Consider the following 22,491-nt stretch of genomic DNA (forward strand, 5'->3'; position numbering starts at 1 on the left):
TCCCATTCTATACGAAGAGCTTTTGACATTGTAGCTGCTCCTAAAATTAGGTCAATGGTGAACTTTAATTCCCTTTTAGGAGGCAAACCCGACAAATCTCAAAAATACACCTGCAAAATCTCTACTACTTCAATATCCACCAACTGTCTCTCACCATTCGAGGCATCTATGGAAGATGCAAGTAGTCCAAAACCTCTAATCATTGCTTTGACTCTTACAGCTACTACAATGACCTTCTTGCTAGGCTTCCCTAGATTAACTTGTAGTTCAAAAGGAGGAGCACCTTCCTTTTAAAACACAAAATGGCATCTCAATGTTCTAACAACCAATCCATTCCAAGTATAACATTGTAGTCTCTCATGTCCAACTTCCCTAGGCGAGCATTCAACTCTCTCTTGCAATAGATCCAGGACAAGAATACCTCTTCTAACTTCACTACCGACCTAGTAGGAGTATTGATGACAAGATCTCTTTCCAATTTCTAGGAATAATGGTGATGTGTTCTGCAAATGATGATGCTATGAACGAATACGATGCACAAGTATTAAATAGCACAAAAGCAAAAATAGATGCCAATGGAAAAATACCTGTGACTACATCATGCTCAGGTTTAGGTTCAGTCCCGCTAACACTATAAACTTTCCCTGCTGGAGGATTCTGTACTAGTCTCACCACTATTGATTGTTGTTGCTATTGATTGTTGTTGATTTGGCTTTTGAGGGCAAAAGCAGGAAAGATGGTTTGTCTTCCCATAAGCAAGCATATAATGCCTTCATATAATGCCTTTTGAGCTACTGCTGCTATAGGAGTCAAAACTACAGGCCTTTGATTAATAACTCTCGGACGAGGGTTTGCATACATTAGTCCAGTAGTATGATTGCCTACCATTGGCATGCTAGTCCATTACCCATAACTTGATCCATATCTTCCAGAACTTGCACCTCTAGGCTGATATGTAGGAAGGAGTAGGCCTAGTAAATCTTTTGTTGTTCAATCCAACTATTTCCGTTCACTATAAGCCTCTACATGTGATAACTTTCTTTTCACCTTCTTATACTTTCTTAGCAGTCTATAAAAAAAAAATGAGCATAGCTTTCCACTGGTTGTATTGAGAGATGTCCTAATTGAGGCTCTCAATCCCTTAAAGAACTTCTTTAACTTCTATAAGTCAACTTTCATCAATTCAGGAGTAAAGAAGAAGAGTTCCTTGAATTTGTGTTGATACTCCAAGATTGATATGGAACCCTGAGTGAGAGCCATGAATTCTGATTCTTTTGTATCCTTCATTGATTCAGAGAAACAGTAGCATCCTTAAATAGATCCCAAATAACATTTTGATGAAGAGCTTCCAACACAAGCCCGGTGGCATTCCACCAAGCATCTACTTCATTCTATAGCTTCTATTCAACACATAAAGTCTTCTAAGCTTCGGCACATTGAAGGTACCTAAATGCCTTTTCCATATCTCGGATCCACTTGTTAGGCTGCAAGGCATCCTTAATGACTTCGGTAAATGCATGAACCTGGAGAGCTTTAGGAAATGCTCCATGAACTTAACTTTGGTCCTAAAGCATAACCACCAGCATTAGCACCTGTTGCAAAAGTACCAGCTCCATTAAGATTGGGAATTGCTTGTCATGCAAGATGCATATTCATGAACCCTTGCATCATGTTGTTGAACTATGATTGTTGTTGTTGCATTATATTCCCTAGTATGTTCATCACATCTTGCACCTAACTATTGAGAGGATTAGGTGGAGCAGGATTCCCACCAGGTGGAGGTATTCCATTGCCTTGATTTCCACCATTAACACCATTTTGCCTGTTAGAAGCATTATTCGCACCATTCTACCCATTTCATTGTTGGTACCATTTTAACCATTAACCACATTCCATTTTCTCAATTGCACCATCCTGAAAAAATTTAGTAATAGGTCACCGCTCCATTAGATAAAAAATGCAGTTCTTCGCTTAGAATGTCTCAATTCATACAAGCACAAGTACGAAGGTGCAAAACACAACAAAAATAATCCAAGACATCAAATCAGATTCATAAATGGGAAAAACAGGGAAACTTCTAACCAACCAGTTGCTTGGGGCGATCTATCAGTTTAATCGACCGACTCAAGTGACCGCACACCTGTCAGCGACGAAACTGAGTTAAATATGACTTTTGGGCTTCATTTGATCACATTCACACCTCAAGAACCCTAGGCTCTGGAGAAAACTTCTCCTTTGAGTCTATAAATGATTTTAAGGAGTCCATTGGCTTCGTATCAGACTTTTATGTGATCTTCGTACATAACTCAGGTAATCTACCCATCAAACCTCCATTTTCTTTCAAATAGGTCTCAGACAGAAACATAACTTCACCATTTTGATTTTTCCTCAATTAAGACCAAAATTTTTCCAACTTCTTTGGTTTCTAACTCCTTGATCTTCATCCTTCAGTTTTCTACTTTCAACTTACTTTCTTTCTTTATCCATTTCCCAACTTCCTCTTTTCTTCCTTTCCTCAAAAATTTCAGATTCTTGACAAATGGTTGTCTGTGGGCGTGGACATGGATAGGGTGAGGCTTCTAAACCCATAAACCCAGGGTATTTCAGATTTGAGGAGGTCTAGATGCTTTACTTAACCCACTTTAGATACTTGCCTATAGAGTATGGGCACCCTATTGTTTCTAAAGAACTCACTGAGATCAAAACTGTAAGAGGTTCAAGGCTATTGGATGTGGGAAAATCTAGCCTTGAACAATACAACTTATCCCAGATTAGTTAGGTTGTTTTATAGCAACTTGACCTTCTTTGAGCAGCCCGTGGGTGATAATGATACTAGGCTAATCATCCAAAGTAGGTTGAAGAATACCACCATCCACTTCTCCGCTTGTACTCTAGCACATGTCCTTAGAGTTCCTTATGTCCATACAAAGAAGAGATGGTTTCCACTAGGGAGTGAGTTGGATGATGTCATCTACTAGCAAGAGAAGGCTCTCATTTTCTCAATCTTATGTGATGACACATACAGTGGGATCACCTCAGTTGTAGAGTTGCTTCCATCAGCTAGGCTTTTCTAATAGATTTTAGCAGAAAACTTGATGAAGGCCCTAGTGACATTCGCCATCTACACAAGGTACAACATGGATCTCGCATTCGTCCTGCAGAATACTATAACCTACAAGGTGCAGCATCCAGGAGGGGTGAACATTGGTTAAAGGCTTATACTAACCCAGATCTTTAAGAACTCCAGCATTGATTTCACCAGGGAGGAGGTGATTCTTTTCAGCTTCGGGGGTACTACAGGTCGCCGACTAGTCATACAAATGTGTCTACTAGGTGAAGCGCGTTCCCCAAAGATGGCTAAGAGTTTAGAGGAGGAGGTCGAAGGTGACGATGCTGAAGAGAAGTTGGGTGCTGATGCCATGGATGAGGAAGCATAGGAGCAAGACCATAGAGATGTTCTGCTACCATCCCAGTTCGAGGTGGGAGGTCCATCTAGGACTCAGGATATTCAGGACGAGACTAACCAGACTTTCCACACACTAGTCACCAACACCAGTTCGAGCAAGAGATGCACTTCTAGGTGAGCTACTTATTAGTGTCAAGCACATAGAGCAATGACAGAGAGCAATGACAGGTAGTGATGAGCAAACATCTAGCGGAGTGCGTCGACATCCTTTGACAGCTAAGGCCAGCACCAGCACCACAGGACTAGCCCTAGTTTCTTTCTTTATTTGCTCTTTTGATTCCCAACCCAGATAGTTTGACTTTTATTACATTTCCAGTTCAGTTCTTACTGATTGTTGTAAAGCTTGATTTAGAACTCTCTGACTCATGTATAAAAACTTTATTATATTAATGAAAATTCCAATTATGCTTGTTGTCATTTATATTTATTGTCAATTATGCATTTTCATGTTGTTCATTACTTGTGATATGTATTTCACTTTATTTATGATAACTTATGTAAATTCAAAGTTGATTAAGCTTCATTAATCTATATACTAATTCGTTGTTGTACCTATTATTCACTTCTAGTATTGTAGGCCACTTCTGGATCTATGACCCTCATTACTTAGTGTTGAAAAATGTCATGTCAACATTACTACATTAGCCTCCATTAGTTTTTATGACAACACACGAATTACTAGTACTGTCTATATTAAGTCGTGATTGTCTAGTTCAACACGAAAGCAAGTGGACCAAATCCAATTCATTGGACCAAACTCACCGGATGAAGCCCAAGTCAAGGTTAAGTCAATTTGGACAAGGAACTAAAGTCAAGATGAGCATCAAGATCAAAGTACAAGAAGATGCGAAGATCAAGTCAAGTTCAAGACCTAGAAGAATTTAGTATTTAGGACACCTCCACATGTATTCATATAAAATTGGAACTCGTCCTTCTTGGTGAACTTCTACCATTTCTAATTTTCTACACTATGGCTAACAAAAGAGAAGAACAAAGGAAGAAATAAATTCAAATTCACACAAATAACTATAAGCAACTACAATAACTACTTCATCCTCCATGAGTTTTGGCCTGTTCAAACGAGAACTGGTTTCGTCCTTAGCTAGCACTGAGATCTGCTTTTGGCCTAGGTTTGGAATGGCTGAAAGCCCTTTTTTCACTCAATACTATTACTTGAAACCTTGAGATCTTATTACATTACAAAACATGAGAAATTTCCTGGACATCACCTTAAACCAGCTTACCAGAAATTAAGGATATCCATCACATCAATGACCAACCCAAGTAGAAAATATCAAAAATAGATGGTTTACATTTTTTTTTTTTTTTTTAACTTCTTTGATCCAAAGATGTTTTACATGAACATTTCATGAATGGAAAGAGTATCCAACCCTAGATCAACAAATAAAATTAAGAATACCACCATATCATAATAACGCATTACAAGTTTACAACATCCCAGAAAACATCAAAAATAGATAAATAGAAGAAGAACCCCATGAAACAAACCTATTTCGTATTCTTAAAGTAATCCAAAGCCCACTTGTCTTCTCTTGTCTTCTCTTCTCTTGTCTTCTCTTTCTCCATCACAAAAATATTTACATTCCTAGCAGCTCAAACCAATCGATCCCTTAAAAATCTTTCTTTTTTAATTAACTCAAGGCGGCAAAACCTCCTCCCCTCATCATCTGCTTGAACTCTTTGTAGTTAACCATTCCATCGCCATCAACATCAACCTTTCTTATCATTCTCTTGCAGTCCTCTAGAGTTCTTCCTTGCTTGAGCCCTAGTGATGCCAAAACTGATCTCAATTCATCAACCGTGATGAATCCGTCTCCATTTTGATCGAACACATTGAAGGCTTCTCTCATGTCCTCCTCTTCATCCTTTTCGTCCATTATCGTTTGATATAACCCGCCAAACTCGTCAATATCAACACACCCATCTCCGTTTATATCGATCTTTTCGATCATTTGGGTGAGATCGTCGTCCGGTATGAAGATCCCCAAATTCTGTAGCGAATCACTGAGTTCCTTCTTCGTAATCCGACCATCTCCGTTCCTATCGAACATCTGGAACACCCGCTTGAGCTCCGCGGGATCCATTGCGATCCAGAGATGATGATGATTTCAAAGAAAGAAGGTGAGAATAAGACTGCAGGAACAAATTAAGAAAGAAGAAAAGCTGAACCTTTCTTTAGGTTCTGGGTTTATTTGTATGGAAAATGATGGTAGAAATGAGAGAAGCAAGAAGGAAACGGAGAGACGTGCACAGAAACTGTTTCGTATTATTAAGAAGGTTACAGAAAAGGAAGTGTTCTCACCAGAATGGCTGGCATGAACGGCTCATATGATGGGTGTTGGAGAGAAAAGTGGAGAGATTTGAGGATCTTAACTGAGAAAAGAAAGCGAAATTTAAGGAGATCCGTTCAAAAGAATGGTTGGAGATTGATGCCTTTATAGCTGTTCTTGCCTGTAATTTTTTATCTTACAAAACGCGTTTAGATCTTCAGGTAGTAGTCGAGAGGAGACCGTTAGTGGAGTTCCAAATAGCCCGGGCGGCAAATGGGACCATTGTAGCCGTTGGGTTGTTCCAACGGTTAAGGGAGCTGGGCGAATAACTTTGTGACAGGTGTATAGTAGTGGAAGGTTTGTACGAGCCGTGGAATTCTCTTTTTTGCCCTTTTGTTTTGTTAATGAGCCGTAGACAGGTGACTGTTGGAAAAGGTCACAGGGAATGAACAGCATGAAAGGATGATTAAGGTATGACCGTTTGAAGGAAAATAATATTTTTAATATAAAAAAAACACGACTTCTATTTGCAATCGTGTGAGGATCTTTGATCTTTCATGCTATATATGGTATTTTGAGATCTGCAGTTCTGGTATCTTCTTCTTTCTTTCTTTTTTTTTTAAATTTTTTTTTTATGATATATGGTATTTTGAGATCTGACAGTTATGGTATCTTCTTTTTTTTATCATGTCATCACAGTTGCTATATCTAGAAAAGATCACGTCTAATTGGAGAATCACATAGGAGATACTCGCACGACAACAAGCACATCAAATTAAAGGAGTTATCCGGATATAAAGGATATATCCTCAAGTTTCAACATTAGTAGGTGGTGGTGTGTCAATCAAACCTTGTTGACTCAAGCCAGCCCAAACTAGTCTTGAGCTTAGTCTTAGTTCGACTTAATTTTGCAACCCAAAATGCAGGTTTTGATTACAAAGTTACTAGCCTTGGTAGGGCCCGGTAGGGTTCGGGTTTAGCCCTTGCACCGATGCGGCCTGCCCCTACCCGACCATGAGTTGATTTTGTTAAATTAGAATTTAAATTGACTACTAATAATTATTTAACCAAGTATCCCACTAACAATCTAAGTATGTGTTTGAAACCAACCTTATTGAGAATGACATTTTTTCTTATAATTGTTTTCGAGCATTTTCAATAAACAACAGTCTGAGCAAAATTTTGGCTATTTGGTAAAATTCACTCTCAAAACTTTTAAGAACAGTTGCGGAACAAGTTGGCGTTTGGTAATTTGTGGTTTTAAGAATGATTTTTGTGATTAAAGATGCCACTATATATATATAAAAGAAGCCCACATTTTTTTGCCCTCCATTACTAGAATAAAAAAACTAAAAGTTAAAATTAAAAACCATATGAAATCCCGACTTTGCCCTTCTATTCTTCTCATTTTGGATTTGAAAGAGTTGGATCTTGATGAGATTAATAAATAGTAACAAATCTTAGGGTAACTTTGGAGTTTTTGTAAAATGCAAAGATGTCATCCATTAGTTAATTAACAGAGCTTAACAGTAGCATGCATTAGTAATTTCAAGCAAAGTCTAAGGTTAGATTAGTAATTTCAAAAAATTATAAATGATAAAGTAGTAATTAAGCTATAGTGTTTTTTTTTGGGGGGGGGGGGAAGGGGAGACATGGGAGACATCAATAATTATCCTTGTTTAAAGTCTTAGATATTTTTTTTGGTGAAAGTGAGAAAGAGTTAAATCATGTGTGAAGAAAATTTAAGCTAAGTGTAATCCCTTTTCATTTCTAACAAGAGTTGCCTTTTGATCTTGATAATGATGAAACATGTCAAAGTTGTCTTGGAAAAAGCCTTCTCAAGCACAAAAATTGAACTAGTTCATTTTCTAAGAATGATAGAATGACAACACGATTGCCAATCACATTTTTTTTTCATTTTCCTTGTTTGAGAATGGTAGATTGCTGAAAGCATTTCTTTAGCCCTAAGTTATTACCTCTTAGGAAATACTAGTACTTTTTAACTAAGAAGTCTAAGAGTTTGCATAATAACCCCCATGATCCTAATCCAAAACCTGGTTTGCAGGTCCAAAGACTCAAGCATCAAATCATAATAAGTTGTGGGACATTTGAATTGAAGCCCATGTTTTGGCCTTGGAACCCATGGACCTAAATGAAGAAGAAGGTGAAGAACTTGCCTTGGTTGGAACCGGAATAAGATCCAATCAAAATCTGGATGGTTTAGGTAAATGGATATCCAGTGCAAGGAAGACAAAGTTTGTAGGTGCATATGAGCAAGGTAAAAGCCTTTTTAAATGATGTTTAAGTTTATATCAGTGATAGGGACCAATTATGAACAAAGTGCCCAAGTACTGAAAAGTATTGGGGGTAGTTGCTTGGGGCAATTGATTGGAATAGTACGGGCATAAGTGCTCCCCTTTGCCCCCAACACCCTATTTAAGGTCTCCTAAACCCTATTTTCACATTATTTTAATTCTTGAGACTGTTGTGGACTACTTGCAAGATCAAAGAGCACGTGTTGGTGAAGGAAGACCCCTTTTTCGTGGAGAATCTTATGGAACATCGTTGACTTTTGGATCCTTGAGATAAGTGGATTAACTAACTCGGATTAACTAGCTAACTCCTTCTTCCTTCATTATTCTTATGTTTGGGAGTAGTTTTCTTGCATAACCTCTACTAAAGGGGATTTGAATTTGGAAAAACTATTTTGTTCATCGATGATCCTAATTTAAATCATGCCAAGAAGATAGATCATATATTTATTTTAATGGCGGATACTCTCAAAGAAGATGTTATAGTTTTAGTCTTTTAGATCTAGTTTTTTGTGTTCTTGTAGTTGTTGGGGATGTTTTGGTAGTGTTTTAGGTACGTGATCTAAGCCTAGAATCATCCCAAAGTCTATCTAAGCCTAGAATCATCCCAAAGTCTATTCAAAATGGGAGATCAAAGATTTGAATTTCGGACTTGGAGAACTACCGAAACCCTGCAGTCACTACAGGTGGGTTGATTGGTTCAATCAACCCAAGCCACTGATTGGTTCACCAAGGTTATTTCAATGTCAATTTTGTCCTGTTTGATTCTTAAGCCTAATTGTACTTTATGAACATAACTATAGGACTTATTGGGATCTACTAGGGTATTTGATTGTGAGGATCTAGGTTGTTTATTAGTTTTTATCCATTAAGTCAAATAAGGAAACAATACATATTATGCTTAATTGTTTGGCATGCTAACTTCTTTAATTTTTTTGAACATGTCTATAATACATTGGTATGTTGTATTCACTGTTTATGCATGATCAATTACTTCATATGAATTATGAATAATAACCATTGTTCTTTACTTTTGTATAATATGCAATATGATGGTTGTATGACTTTGACTTGGGGAATGCCTAAATTGGTATCCCTAGCCTTGAACATCACGGGCTGTGGTCTAGACCATTGCCCTTGGTGTTCCTTGCACTTTTCTTAGTTGTTGTCCTTTATGACTAGGAAGTCTAGATGCATGGTTAGGTCACCCATTACATGCTACTACCCTTTCAGCAATGGAATTGAAGTTGAGTGACTCGTGATGGCAGTGGTTGGGTATTGTGGGCATCCAAAAGGGTTAACCAATCCATAAGGAGACACATGCCCACTATTATCATGTAATGGTCGGGTTGCATATGTTGAGGGTTGAGCTCATGGGCATCCAAAAGATGGCTTAGGTGTCGTGATGAGACATGAGAGCCATCCACCTAGTATATGTGGACGACTATAGGTTATGAGGTGTTAATCCAACAAAGGTAGTCAGTCCGTGAGGGTTAACATTCCTAGGTGGAGAAGGATACTAAGACCAAAAAGGCACTAGACATGAGGAAAGATATTTGGACTACATATATTGTGTTATTGTATGAACTTGCATTGGGATTTAGAATCCCTGACATACGCTAGTACTCATGCCAATGGTTATGGTGAGAATGTGTAGAACTATACCTCAGCCAAGGTAATGATGTGGACCCTACCCCTTACCCAGTATCCCAGCAGAGATAGCCAATCGGGATCAAAGTGACGAGACTTACTCAGAGGAGTGCTGGTGTATATCTTAATGCATGTCTCCCTAAATAGAGACTAGCATGGTTGCATACTTAGCATATCATTGCATCACTTCATTTTTCTTATGTTGTTGCGATTAGTGGTATATATATGTGGATTGTTGCCTCACTAAGAATCATAGGGGTGTGCATCATGAGTACGGATCAAGCAAGAGAAGCTGTTGAGAAAATCTTTAGGAAGCTTTTCATATCTTGTTTTGGAAAAGAAGTTGACCGAGATAGTGGTTTTATAGGCGGCAAGGTAAGAGAAATGCACGTTGAAATCCAAATGAAAGATTTGGCCATATCACACCCCAAAGATGGAGGATAGTCTATCCTAGTTTCAAAACCCATTGTTTAAGGTGAACCTCGGAACTCAAGAGCAACAGAGGACTTTACATATAAATGGCCTCTTGGAAGACATATTCAGGTCCAGGCTTGTTCCTGTTCTTGAACAAAATAAAGATTATTTTGCTTGGGGTTATTCAGAAATGCCCAGCTTAAGTAGAAACATAGTGGAACATTGCCTACCCTCAAGGTGGGGTTTCAGCCTTACAAACAGTTGCCCACGACGGATGTCCACTGCTGTCATTTTAAAGGTTAAAGATGAAATTAAACATTTGTTGGATGTTGGCTTCTTCTGGACTTCGTGGTATTTGGAATAGTTATCTAATATTGTCCTAGTGATAAAGAAGAATGGGAAGCTTAGAGTATGCATTGACTTTAGTGGATGCTGTAGCAAAACACCAAATGGGCACACAGGTTATAACCAAGTTTTTATAATTGAGGATACTGTCCCCAAGATAGCCTTCATTGCCTAGAGGCAATAGGGACCTACGAGTGGGTTGTAATGCCATTCGGTCTTAAGAATGTAGGGGTAACATATCAAAGGGCCATGAACTTGATTTTCCATTATATGATTAATGTTTTCTCGGAGTATAAATTAATGACGTGGTAATTAAGTCCATATTCGATGACCAGCTTGTTGCTCATTTGGAGCAAGCGTTTACAAAAATGAGGATCCATGGATTGAAGATGAACCCCACTGAAATGTGTGTTTGGTGTATTAGCAGGGAATTTCCTTAGGCTCTTGATACATCAAAAGGGAATCGAGGTAGATCAAAATAAGGCTAAAGCCATCCTACAGGCTAAGGATCCCTCGAATAAGAAAGAACTACTGAGGTTCCTAAGTTAGGTAAACTTTTTGCAAAGGTTTATCTCTAACCTGGTTGGACGGACTGGTGTTTTTTATCCTTTGCTAAGGATTAAAGAGGGGGATAAATTCCATTGGATTGGAGAGCATCAGTTAGCTTTTGAGGCAATCAAGAGATACTTGATCAATGCACCAGTGATGATGCCTCCAAGAAAAGGGGTATGGTTGAAACTGTACATTTCAGCCTCTATGGATTCCATTAGGAGCCTATTGGCTCAAGACAATGAGTCAAGCTTGGATTACGCTGCATATTATCTGAGTAGGACGCTGACATATACTTAGAGAAGATATCTTTCAATCGAAAATATATGCTTGATTTATACCACTCTTGTTCAAAATTATGATACTACATGTTGTTGACTACCATGTAGGTTATATGTCAGAGAGATGTGGTTATGCACATGTTGTCCAAGCCAATAATCAAAGGATGAGTTGGCAAATGGGCCTTGGCATTGATTGAATCATCATTGGCATGTGTCAAGAAAGGCAGTGAAGGGGCAGGTATTGCCGATTTTCTGGCTGACCACCTAGTAATTGTTCTAGAAGGGAACGGGGACATATATCCTTGGTCCCTCAAAGGCTTATTTTTTATGGGTCTAAGACCAATTGATCTGCTAGGGTAGGGATCATCCTGGTCTCACTTTAGGGTATCCACACTCAATTTTCCTTCAAGTTGTGTTTCTCATTCTCCAACATCTAGGATGAATTTGAGGCCCTGATCATCAGAATGTGGCTTCTTCTTGGGCTTGGCATGAAGGTTGTAAGGATTGGAGAGGGTTCGTAGTTGGTAGTCTGCCAATTGGAAAAAGAATAAAAAATGTGAAAGCATCTCGCTAACTAGGTATCATGAATTAACAAAGGAAGTCCTAGCCGAATTTACATATGTTATAGTCAAATCATTTCCAATGTTGCAAACCAGGAAGCCGATAGCCTAGCTCAAGCCACTTATGGGTGTGTGATTACTGAAAATGTGGTAGAAAGGGTATTTAGGGTTTAGAAAAGAAGGTGGTCTTCCATAACTAAGGAAAGTTTGTTTGATTAATAAAGCAGACCTAGACGGTGGTGCACACCCTTTTGGTGTTATCTGAGAGATCTTTTTATTTAGATCGACCAAAAGACTAAGTTGTGGTCTCTTAAGTTTACCATAGTAGGGGACGAGTTGTATAAGAAGGGAGCTAATGCTATTCTCCTCAAGTGCTTGGGCTAGCATAATGCATGATTGGTGATGGCTAAAGCTCATGAGGGGATTTGCGACTCTTACTAAGTAGGATCAAAAATACGATGGCTAATTAGAAGGGATGGATAATATTGGCCAACCGTTCTTGTTGACTGTATTGCGTATGCTAAAAGCTGCAGGGGACAGCCCCATTCGGCATTCTCCTGCGATTGAAATGCATCCAATAGTTAAACCATGGCTATCTTGAGGTTGGGCAATGGATTTGATTGGGAAATCACTATTCCTTATTCCAAAGGCCATGCCTTCATCATAGTCACAACATGACTACTTTACCAAATGGATTGAGGTAGTCCCTATGAAGTTGGTTAGCCAAAACGATGTGATTGCCTTTATTAAAGAGCATATTATTTATAGGTTTGGGTTGCCAAGGTCCATCACTTGCGACAGCGGAATTGTATTCAAAGGAACCTAGGTGATGGAGTTTACCCAACAATACAAGATATAGGTAGTCAATTCCACCCTTACTATGCCTAAGGGAATGGTTAGGCGGAGGCTAGCAACAAAGTAAGTAAAAAAAATCCTAGCGAAAGTGATGGAGGAGAAACCTAGAGATTAGGGGGATTTATTGTCTAAGGTATTATGGGCATATCGAACTTCAAAATAGTCTAGCACACAAATGTCTCCTTATTTCTTGGTATACAAGTGATGAGTCCAAAATCTGCTCAGCCCTTGGATCTCCACATAATGTCCTGCAAAACAAAAGCGTCAGATGTGGCCCGACCGCTGGGGTCGGGAGTCCACCTCCGAAGGCTAAGTCAGTTGATGAACTTAGTCACAAACGGCTCTACTAGAAGTACAGAGCTAATGAATGAAGAAACGGGAAAGGTGATCTAGATAGCAGGACGCTGATAATTGAGGTCTATCAGTATGTATCTGAACCTGAGTTTCAGATAGTATTCTCCTTGATCAATTGATCCGTCCCTCACCTTGTATAGTAGTGAGGTTTATATAGAGTGTACCTTCGAATCTCCTTCGTTGGATGCACTCGAGCCTTCTTCGGGTAGTCGTTGGATCTTATCAATAAGACCCGTTGAGCGATAGACTTCTACTAGTTTGGGCTAGTAGAGGACTCCTGAGATAACCGTTAGGTTATGCGATAGTTATCCCTTTGATGATGATTATCCGCAGCCGTCAGTTTGAGTCTGCTGTCATCAGGGTGATTACCCTAATCCATAAGTAAGATTAGGGCACGCTTGCAGCCGAATAATCTTTCTTCTTCAGCAAGCCATCTTCTGGATCCGGTTCGCTCGGGAGCGATTCGGTTTTCTCCGTCTCGACCGGGGTCGAGGGTCGGACCAGGTATGAACCCGGTTTGATCATAAACTCTCCATATCACGAGCCCCCCAGACCAAGCGTTCGGTCGATCCCGAGGGCTTGGTTTTTAACTGGGTTTGTCGTCAGGTGATGATCTCTGCGTGCTTCATTAAATGTCATATCACATTTAATGCAGTGGTCACTTTTCCTCAAGCGTTGTAAGTGTAAGGCCAGCTGTCTCCGTTGCAGTTGATCTATCGTGGCTCACGTCATCCAAGCGACGGTTTCCGAACGCCTATTTCGGATTCGTGAGTTCAAACTTTCAAAACGTCTTGCAATCTTGATCGTCAATTTTGAATCAATCTCGATCGTTCAGATTCCCGAACACTCGTGCGGGAGTTTTAAAAGCGGTTCGTTGTCTTCGTAGGTTTCATTCTTCCCCGTCTGGAATTTGAACCTTTGTCGTCTGCTTCGCGCCTTCCTGCTCTCAAGCTTCCGTCTCACTGAATCAGTAAGTTTACTGATCTTTTCTTTTTGTAGTTTACTGAAACGAGTAATGGCGGACGATAGGGCTTCTTTAGTACCCCATGGCTGGTGATGCTTTTGCTTCTCCCCCCCCGACGTGTGGATAGTGATAACAAAACCCTAACCGTCCTCCGGGAGTTTGCTGAAGTTTCTCAAAAAGGTTTTGAAAGAAAAACCGAAACTTCTCCTGTCTTTGTCGAGTCTGGATCTTCCAAGATCGTTGATTCCTCTAGGCAACCTCAAACCTCCGGGTCCAATGGTGGGCTTGGCTCTGTTCCCTCCATTTACAATGGAGAAACTCTTCTTTCCGCTGTTCAAGATTTTGACCTTCCTTCCTCATATCAGGTTAGGGCTCCCCACCCTGATGAGAGGGTTGATTCATCCCTTTCGGGTGAATTTTCTCTGTACATAGATACACTGGAAAGCGGGGTTCGCTTTCCCTTTTTTAATCCTTTATTTTCCGCAGTTTTGAATCACTGGAACATTTGTCCCGGAATGCTCCTCCCCAATAGCTGGCGTCTCATCGTCGGCTTCTTGGGTTTGTGTTTTGAGCTTGGCATCACGCCATCTCTTTCTCTTTTTGTACATTTTCATGTTCTTTCTATCTCCCATCCTCCCGGATGGGTCTTTCTTTCCAAACGCAATAGGGCTGAACTTGATTGGAGGGGCAGCATCCTCGCCAAAGGAACTTGCCCTTCTAACCACAAAAGATGGCGCGAATGATATTTTTTCTGTCGAGCGCCTCCATCAGATCTTAACTTCCCGACCACCTGGAGGAGGTTTACTTCTTCGTCCGAAAGTAACCGGGGCCTTCCCTTATCCAAAGAAGACGAGGTGGCCATCTTGAAGATCAAATCCATTCCGTGGTATCAAGAGATACATGGATATGAAATGGAGTATAACTCCATCCTTCGATCTTCGGGGCTTGGCTCATTGTGAGCTTCTAACCATCATCCTTTGATTTGACTGAAGTGATATGTCTTGAATTCTGATTCTTGTCCTTCTTCTTTGCAGTGCCTCCCAGAACGAACCCTGAAAGCCTGCGGGTGAAGGCCGCTAGAGCCGTTGTGACAGCCGAGCAACGATCGCCCAAGGTCTTGACTGTTGATCAAGAGGCTTCTCTTCCCTCTCCCGACCCCTCTTACAAGGGTATCAGGAATATCAGGCCTGCAGCTGATGCTTCGGGTAAAGGGAAGAAACCAATGGTGGAGAGGGCCACCGTCTCCTCCTCCGTCCGAACCAAGAGGAGGCATGACACAATTGATGCTCCCTCCAACAAAAAATCCAAAGCTTTGACGGATGGTGAGGAAGTCTTCCTCCCCCAGTGGACCCTGAAGATGACCGACAAGGTCACTCGGGATCCTGAGAAAGCTGCAGAGTGGAGCTCTCTCAGTCTTGCTCCTTCTGATCGCCAGGTTTTTGAAGCCCTGGATGACACCTCCCTTGTGAGTCAATCTACAAGGTAACGGTCTTCTTGCTTATTTATGTTTTCATAATTTCTTATGACTTCTTCTGATGTCTTCCATCTTCCCAGGAATGCTGTGTTGAGTTTTTATCAACACATGGAAGCATTGAGCCATGTTGGTCGCACCAGCTCCTTGCCGCAAACTTGTGAAGAGAAATTGGCCAAGGCCAATTCTGAAATAGACCAGCTGACTGCAGCTACTGTAGAGTTGCAGAAAAAGCATGAGGAAGAAGTGACTTCCCTCAAGGAAGCCCTTGAAGCTTCAAGAATTCACGCCTCTGCTGCCGAGCGCGAGGCCAGGAAGCAAAAGGCAGGTGCCACGTTGTTTGGTGACCGTCTTGAAGTTAAGAGTAGGGATCTCGAAGATCATCTGAAGTTGGCAATCCCTAGCAAGCCTGAGCATATCAAGCCAAACCTTCGGAAGGAGTGCATCCGGAAATACCTGAACAGCGTACCTTTCTCCGAATTGCTAGGTTTCTACAACATTCAGAGCTTACCGCATGGGGCAGAACGACGTTTGGGAGCAGATCCTTGGAACGATCCCTGACTTCGATACTGCTCCTTTTCGTGAGGTATGCCACCCCGAGGTCTTCGGGAAAGTTGGTATGGATCTCCCAGACTAGGCCCAGGGAGTAGAAGATCCTTTTCCAGCTGACCCTCAATATGAGGCATATCTAGATGACGAGCCGGCACTTCCAGAGGAGAAATCACAAGCCGAGTCTCAAGTTGTTGCTGTAGAGGATTCAGCCGATGACATTCTTGAGAAAGGCTCTTCTCAGGATCCTGAGAAAAGTCATCCCGACCAGGGTCCCTCGGGCAACAATGAAGAAAAGGCTTAGGGTGTTGTTCCTTTGTAAAGATGTACCCTCATTTTAATGAATAGACATTTCTTTATTCATGTTGACCTCAAAATTTCCCCATCTCTTGCCGAAGTATTGCCTTGAATATCAAAGTATTAATGATAAAACTTAGGGTAATTTTCATCTGGACCCCCTGAGGTTTGACCTATATCATTTTTAGTCCAAATAAATGGACACTTTGCATCTGCCTTCCCTGAGGTATCCAATAAGTTCAATTAAGGACAAATTATGATTTTTATGACCAAAATACCCTCATATTAATTTGTATCTTATAAATATATGAATTATTAAATCTTTGAATATAAAAATTTAACGATTTAAAATTTGTTAATTTTCTTCCCAATTCCTACCTCTTCTTCATCTTGGACCCTTCATCTTCTTTGATCTCTGTTTCTCTCTGTTTTCATAACCACAGATCTTTAAACCCTAAATGTTTCAACCTCAACCACGAACTTTACTCGCATCTCCACCACTACAGCCACCCACCGGCACCGTCACCGCCACCTCTAAAGCCCAGGAAGCATAACGGATTATACAGCACCACCACCACCACCGCCATTGCCGGCGCCGACGACCCAACTACCTCCAAAGCCCAGGAAGCAGATCAGATTATACAGCACCACCACCGCCATTGCCGGCGCTGACGACCCAACTAAGCCACTTCTCCTGCAATTAAAAGGTTGTGGGAAGAAAAAAACTGTTGTGTTTGGATTTATCCCGCCCAATCGTTGACAGTGTAAATTCAATCTCGAATCGGCGATTCCGAAGTTGGGCACCGTCCAACTTCCGTGTGCCTTGGAAGAACAAAAGTAGACTTTTCTCCAAGCGTATCAGATACGAAGTTCGTAAGCTCAATGCCGAGAAGTGACCTCGGATGAAGGTAACTTAGTTTGTTTCACAGCCAGTTGATCGATTCAAAACAACTCATCCATCTCCCTTCTTGTATATTTGTTGATTTTGACTTGTATATGTGATATTGTGATTCCTTTCTCTTGACAGGGTCGATTTGTGAAGAGGAACTGATTGAATTTCTGTTGTCTAGCTATATAAAAATGTAGCTAAGAGCAAATTCGATCTGGGTCCGGTGGGATAGACTCAAGATGATCTTTCCAATTCATTATCTGTAAGAAACTTCTCAGGTCATCGTGAACCAATGGAGAACAGATTCCTCCTCCAGGTAGGTGGGTTCAGCTGCGGGATTTCCAGTGCCATTAATCAAAGGGCGTTTTGAAGGTGTGGATGCATAAAACAAGCAAAGTTTTGCCAAGAAAGAGAATGTTATGAACAACAATGGCAGTAGAAGTGGCTTAGTTGGGTCCTCGGCGCCGGCAATGGTGGTGGTGGTGGTGTTTAACTGTTCTGCTTCCTGGGCTTTGGAGGTGGCAGTGCCGGTGGGTGGCTGTAGTGGTGGGGATGCTTGAAGTTGAAACATTTAGGGTTTAAAGATTTGTGGCTATGGAAACAGAGAGAAATTGAGATCAAAGAAGATGAAGGGTCCATGATGAAGAAGAAGTAAGAATTGGGAAGAAAATTAACAAATTTTAAATCGTTAAATTTTTATATTCAAAGATTTAATAATTCATAAATTTATAAGATATAAATTAATATGAGGGTATTTTGGTCATAAAAATCATAATGTGTCCTTAATTGAACTTATTGGATACCTCAGGGGAGGCAGATGCAAAGTGTCCATTTATTTGGACTAAAAATGACATAGGTCAAACCTCAGGGGGTCCAGATGAAAATTACCCTAAAACTTATCACTTAACTCTTCATTCCTCGCCGAATAATGATCTTGTAGAAATATTGTGAAGATGCGTTTCGGGAAGATGCGTTAATCTTCCCCACTTCTTCATTTATTGCAAAGTCCGCACGTTTCCCTTCTGCGAAGTTCAAACGTCTTCCTGCTTTTGTGTACCATTCACTATTTCCAATGAATCGGAAATATCTCCATTATTTTAATGGCAGTGCGACGATTGGAGGTTTCTCTGCATCAGGTGCTCGCTTCCACATGTTTCCATGTGGCATCCCTTCGACCGTTGATCTTGCTTTTTACGGATTTCGAAGCGTCGTTTCGATCTGGGTCGTCGGTTGTCCTTAGCCTTCAACCGTCGTCTTATACCTGAGGCTATTTAAAGCCTTCGTGGGTACCCTCCATCTATCCTGACTTCTGCAAGATAGATTTGCTAAAGTGCCAAAGCAACCTTTCGTCCTTCGGCCTGCCTCCGTATTCCTCGTACTTCAACGACAGCTCTATCCATTTCTGAACAAGTGAGTTTTTTGATTTCTCATCTCTTTCCCCTCTTCCCCCCGAAGTAAACTGCACAGTAGTTATACTTGGGGTTTAGCTTGTTGGTCCGTCGAAGCTTTAGAAAACTAGGGTTTCCCCATTGTTCTTTGTCGTTTTATTTCCGTATCGATACGGCTGTTTGTTTTTTGTATAGTGGCTCCCAAAATCAACCCAGACTTTATTAGAGCAAAATCTCGCAAGAATATCGTTCCGTCGGTGGTGATTGGGGCCAGTGCGGTGGTTTCAGCTAGTGAATCCTCCAAGCGTAAGGCGATCTGGCGGTGAATCTTCAAGTCGATTCCTCGTAGCTTCGTTGATGCTGTCCCTGCGCCTCCTTTGCCCGAAGTGACCGCTTGTCTTTCCCGGAAGATCTTGATCACTCCGTTGCCGATGGTGCTTGGCGGCAATCCTGCTGGTGAGCTCGTTGGTGCACCCCGAAGGAGACTCTTCGGGCATCCGAGGCAACTATGTTGGCGTCGATGAAGGTGTGGCCCCAGCAGGTGCTGCTCCTATTTCCAACTCTAGTGCTTGTTTGGCATCCTCCTCCTCTCCTTCTGAGTTGGAGGATTTTGCCACCAGGAAGCGCCGTCGGATGACAAGTGATGCAGCTCATCCTTCTCTTGGTGTAGTTCGTCCTTCTCTTGATGTAGCTCATCCTTCTCATCCTTCGCTTTGAATTAGTGTCAAACGAGTTTGACAGAGCGTTGGAATGGTGCACTGCTGCTCGAATGACTTCGAGAGCGCAGTTCTTTCCAAACTTCCGGATGAAGTCTTTACGAAGTCACTTTGGTGATGTAAGTCTTTCTTCATTTTCTCTCCCGATTTGGAAAAATTACTTTTCTCGCTCCTTGCTAACTCGAAAGTTGTTTGCAAGAGTCTTGCTGGTAACTTCAACAACCAAGTGGAAGCAGTTACTAGACTCGATAGGTTGAGCAATGAAGTTTCTAGGCTTCAGGGAATCTCTGAAGCTAAAGATGTTGAGATTGCTCGCCTTCGGAATCTAGCTTGGGAGGTGGCGGGAGAAAAGAATTCGATGATTGGTCGTCTTCGGTCAGATTTGGATGATGCCGGGGAGAAGATCCGGCGACTGGAACGGACAGTTGGAAAGTCAGAGCTAAAGGATCCGAAACATTACCCGAAAGGCAAGCCGTCGTTCCTTTGCCCGAATCCCTTCCAACCGATGTTCGCAGAGCTTGTGTCTTCAAGTATTTACACAAGTAAGCCTTTTGTTGATATGTTGAATGCTTACAACTTGCAGGCGCATCGGGATGGTGAGAACGAAGTATGGGAATCAATACTAAGGAAAGATCCTCATTTTGATACGACTCCCTACAATGCTGTTTGCCATCCTGAAGTATTTACCAACCCGGGGTATTCCTCCTCCCGATTGGACCAAGGATAAGATTGATCCTCCACCTTCCGATCCAGATATTATGCAATATCTGGAAGATTCTCCTGTTTATTCTCCGCTGGAAGAAGTCAATTATGACGAGCTTGTGCCAAATGCGAGTTTGGTCGAGGACCATTCTTCTCTTGGACAAGCTGGGCAAAGAGTATGAAATTGCAGAGGATTTTATGAATATTGGAATATTTTTGTAATCCTCATTGCTTCTCTTCTTTTCCTTGACTCTTCTCAATGGTTGACTCATATGTTTGTTCTAGCAAAGTCGCATCGATCTTGTATAACTTGTTAACAATCACTGTAATGACCTTCTTCTTTGATCGAGATTGTATCCAGCTCTTGTAATTGTTTTGATACTGGCCTCTTTGGATCTTCCCAAGACGTAAGAAATTACTTTATCTTGAACTTTGCTAGCCACTTGAATCGTCGTTGTATTAGGTCTTAGTTGTCTGAAACAATGCCTACACTTAAGGATTTCCGGAGAAATACAATAAGTCTGAGAAGGAACTCACTCGGGTTTTAAACCGATGCCTTATACTTAAGGATTTCCGGAGAAATACAATAAGTCTGAGAAGGAACTCACTCGGGTTTTAAACCAATGCCTTATACTTAAGGATTTCCGGAGAAATACAATAAGTCTGAGAAGGAACTCACTCGGGTTTTAAACCGATGCCTTATACTTAAGGATTTCCGGAGAAATACAATAAGTCTGAGAAGGAACTCACTCGGGTTTTAAACCGATGCCTTATACTTAAGGATAATTCAAAAATTCAATAAGTCTCGAAGGAACTTACTCGGGTATTAAACCGACGCCTTGCAAAAGGAACTCACTCGGATTTTCATCCGATGCCCCGACTTAAGAAAGTTTGAAAGATTTTCCATAAGTGTTGAAGTGTTGAAGGACCCACACGAATTTTCATCCGATGCCTTATAGTTGGATCTTGTTCTTGAATGTGGTGTATGATGCCCCCCAATCAAAAGATAGTTTGTTGAAAACCAAAAATTGCATTGATTGAGTTGAAAATGATTACATCGCGAACAAAATTGAAATCATCTTCAAGGATAAAACTTTTTGAGATGCCTAGCATTCCACGAACGATCCAATTCTTTACGGGAATCAATGTTCTTCAGCTTGTAAGCTCCTCGAACCGACCGGTTTCACAACCATATAAGGTCCTTCCCGGGAAGGGTCCAACTTTCTTTGGTGACGCGGGTCGGAAGCTAGGGTGTTTCTCAACACCAAATCTCCGGCTAAGTACCGACGATTCTTCACTCGAGTATTATAATGAGACGCTATCCTTCTTTGATAATGTTGAGTTCGTGCTATTGCCTTTGCTCGAACTTCATCCAACAAATCAAGACTATCAAGCAATCCTTGTTCATTTGCTTTTTCCTCGAACTCACGATCCCTTAACGTCCCTACCATTATCTCCACTGGTGCCAATGCTTCGGATCCATATGCCAACCTTGAATGGAGTTTCTCCTGTAGGTGTTCGAACCGTAGTTCTATAAGCCCACAGTACATTATATAGTTCTTCGACCCAAGAAGCTTTGTCAGCTTCGAGTCTTCTCTTTATTCCTTCCAATAGCGTTCGGTTAGTAACCTCTACCTGGCCATTGCTTTGGGAGTATGCCACTGAGGACATACGATGCTCGATCATATATGTTCCACAGAATTGCTCAAATTGTGGACAGTCGAACTGAGTACCATGGTCAGTGACAATTATCTTTGGAATCCCAAAGCGATATATGATTGATTCAAGCACAAATTTCTCCACTTTTTTCTCGATAATTGTCGCCAGTGCATCGGCTTCTACCCATTTGGTGAAGTAATCAATTGCTACTATCGGATATTCTCGTCCGCCCGATGCCTTGGTGAATTTGCCCATGATATCAATTCCCCACATTGCAAAGGGAATGGGATTTAGAATTGAAGTCATAATCTCCGCCGGGCGCTTCGATCTTGTAGCATGAATTTGACAGTTACTACATCGACGAACGTAGTCCATAGCAGACTTCTTGGATCTTAGGCCAATATAACCCCAATCTTAGAATTTTGTGGGCCAGGGCTCTGCCACCCATGTGAGCGCCACAAATTCCTTCATGAACCTCAGCCAAAGCTGAGTTTGCTCCTCTCGGTCCAGCATAAGATCTTTTATATAGTCTCCCATTCCGAATGACAAATCTAGCTGATCGAATCTTGATCAACCTTGCTTCTCTTGGATCCTCCGGTAACTTGTCATCTCTTAGATATTCAATTATTGGATCCATCCAAAGCAACGTTACGCTTCAATATAAGAAATTTCTTTCTCATGATAACTTGGAAAAGTTACCTCTTCAATATAGACCGAAGGGTCTAGATTCTTTTCCTTGGCATTGGTTAGTCGGGATAGCTCATCTACCACTGAATTTT

The 22,491-nt window shown here is 41.1% G+C and overlaps 1 protein-coding gene across 1 annotated transcript; it reads right to left on the bottom strand.

Annotated features, from left to right (window-relative positions):
• Positions 1–4,410: 4,410 nt before the first annotated feature.
• AGD11 (ARF-GAP domain 11) lies at positions 4,411–5,966 on the bottom strand. Its single transcript, XM_089147228.1, has one exon. The coding sequence runs from the start codon at positions 5,569–5,571 to the stop codon at positions 5,119–5,121; it is 453 nt and encodes a 150-aa protein (XP_089003354.1). The 5' UTR covers positions 5,572–5,966; the 3' UTR covers positions 4,411–5,118.
• Positions 5,967–22,491: the final 16,525 nt, after the last annotated feature.

This window comes from Hakea prostrata, chromosome 3 (genome assembly GCF_041222555.1).
Source record: "Hakea prostrata isolate BN-2017 chromosome 3, UWA_Hpros_2, whole genome shotgun sequence".
NCBI lineage: Eukaryota > Viridiplantae > Streptophyta > Magnoliopsida > Proteales > Proteaceae > Hakea > Hakea prostrata.

Bases quoted from the DNA above. Each gene is read 5' to 3' on its own strand.
- AGD11 (XM_089147228.1), bottom strand. From the start codon at position 5,571: ATGGATCCCGCGGAGCTCAAGCGGGTGTTCCAGATGTTCGATAGGAAC.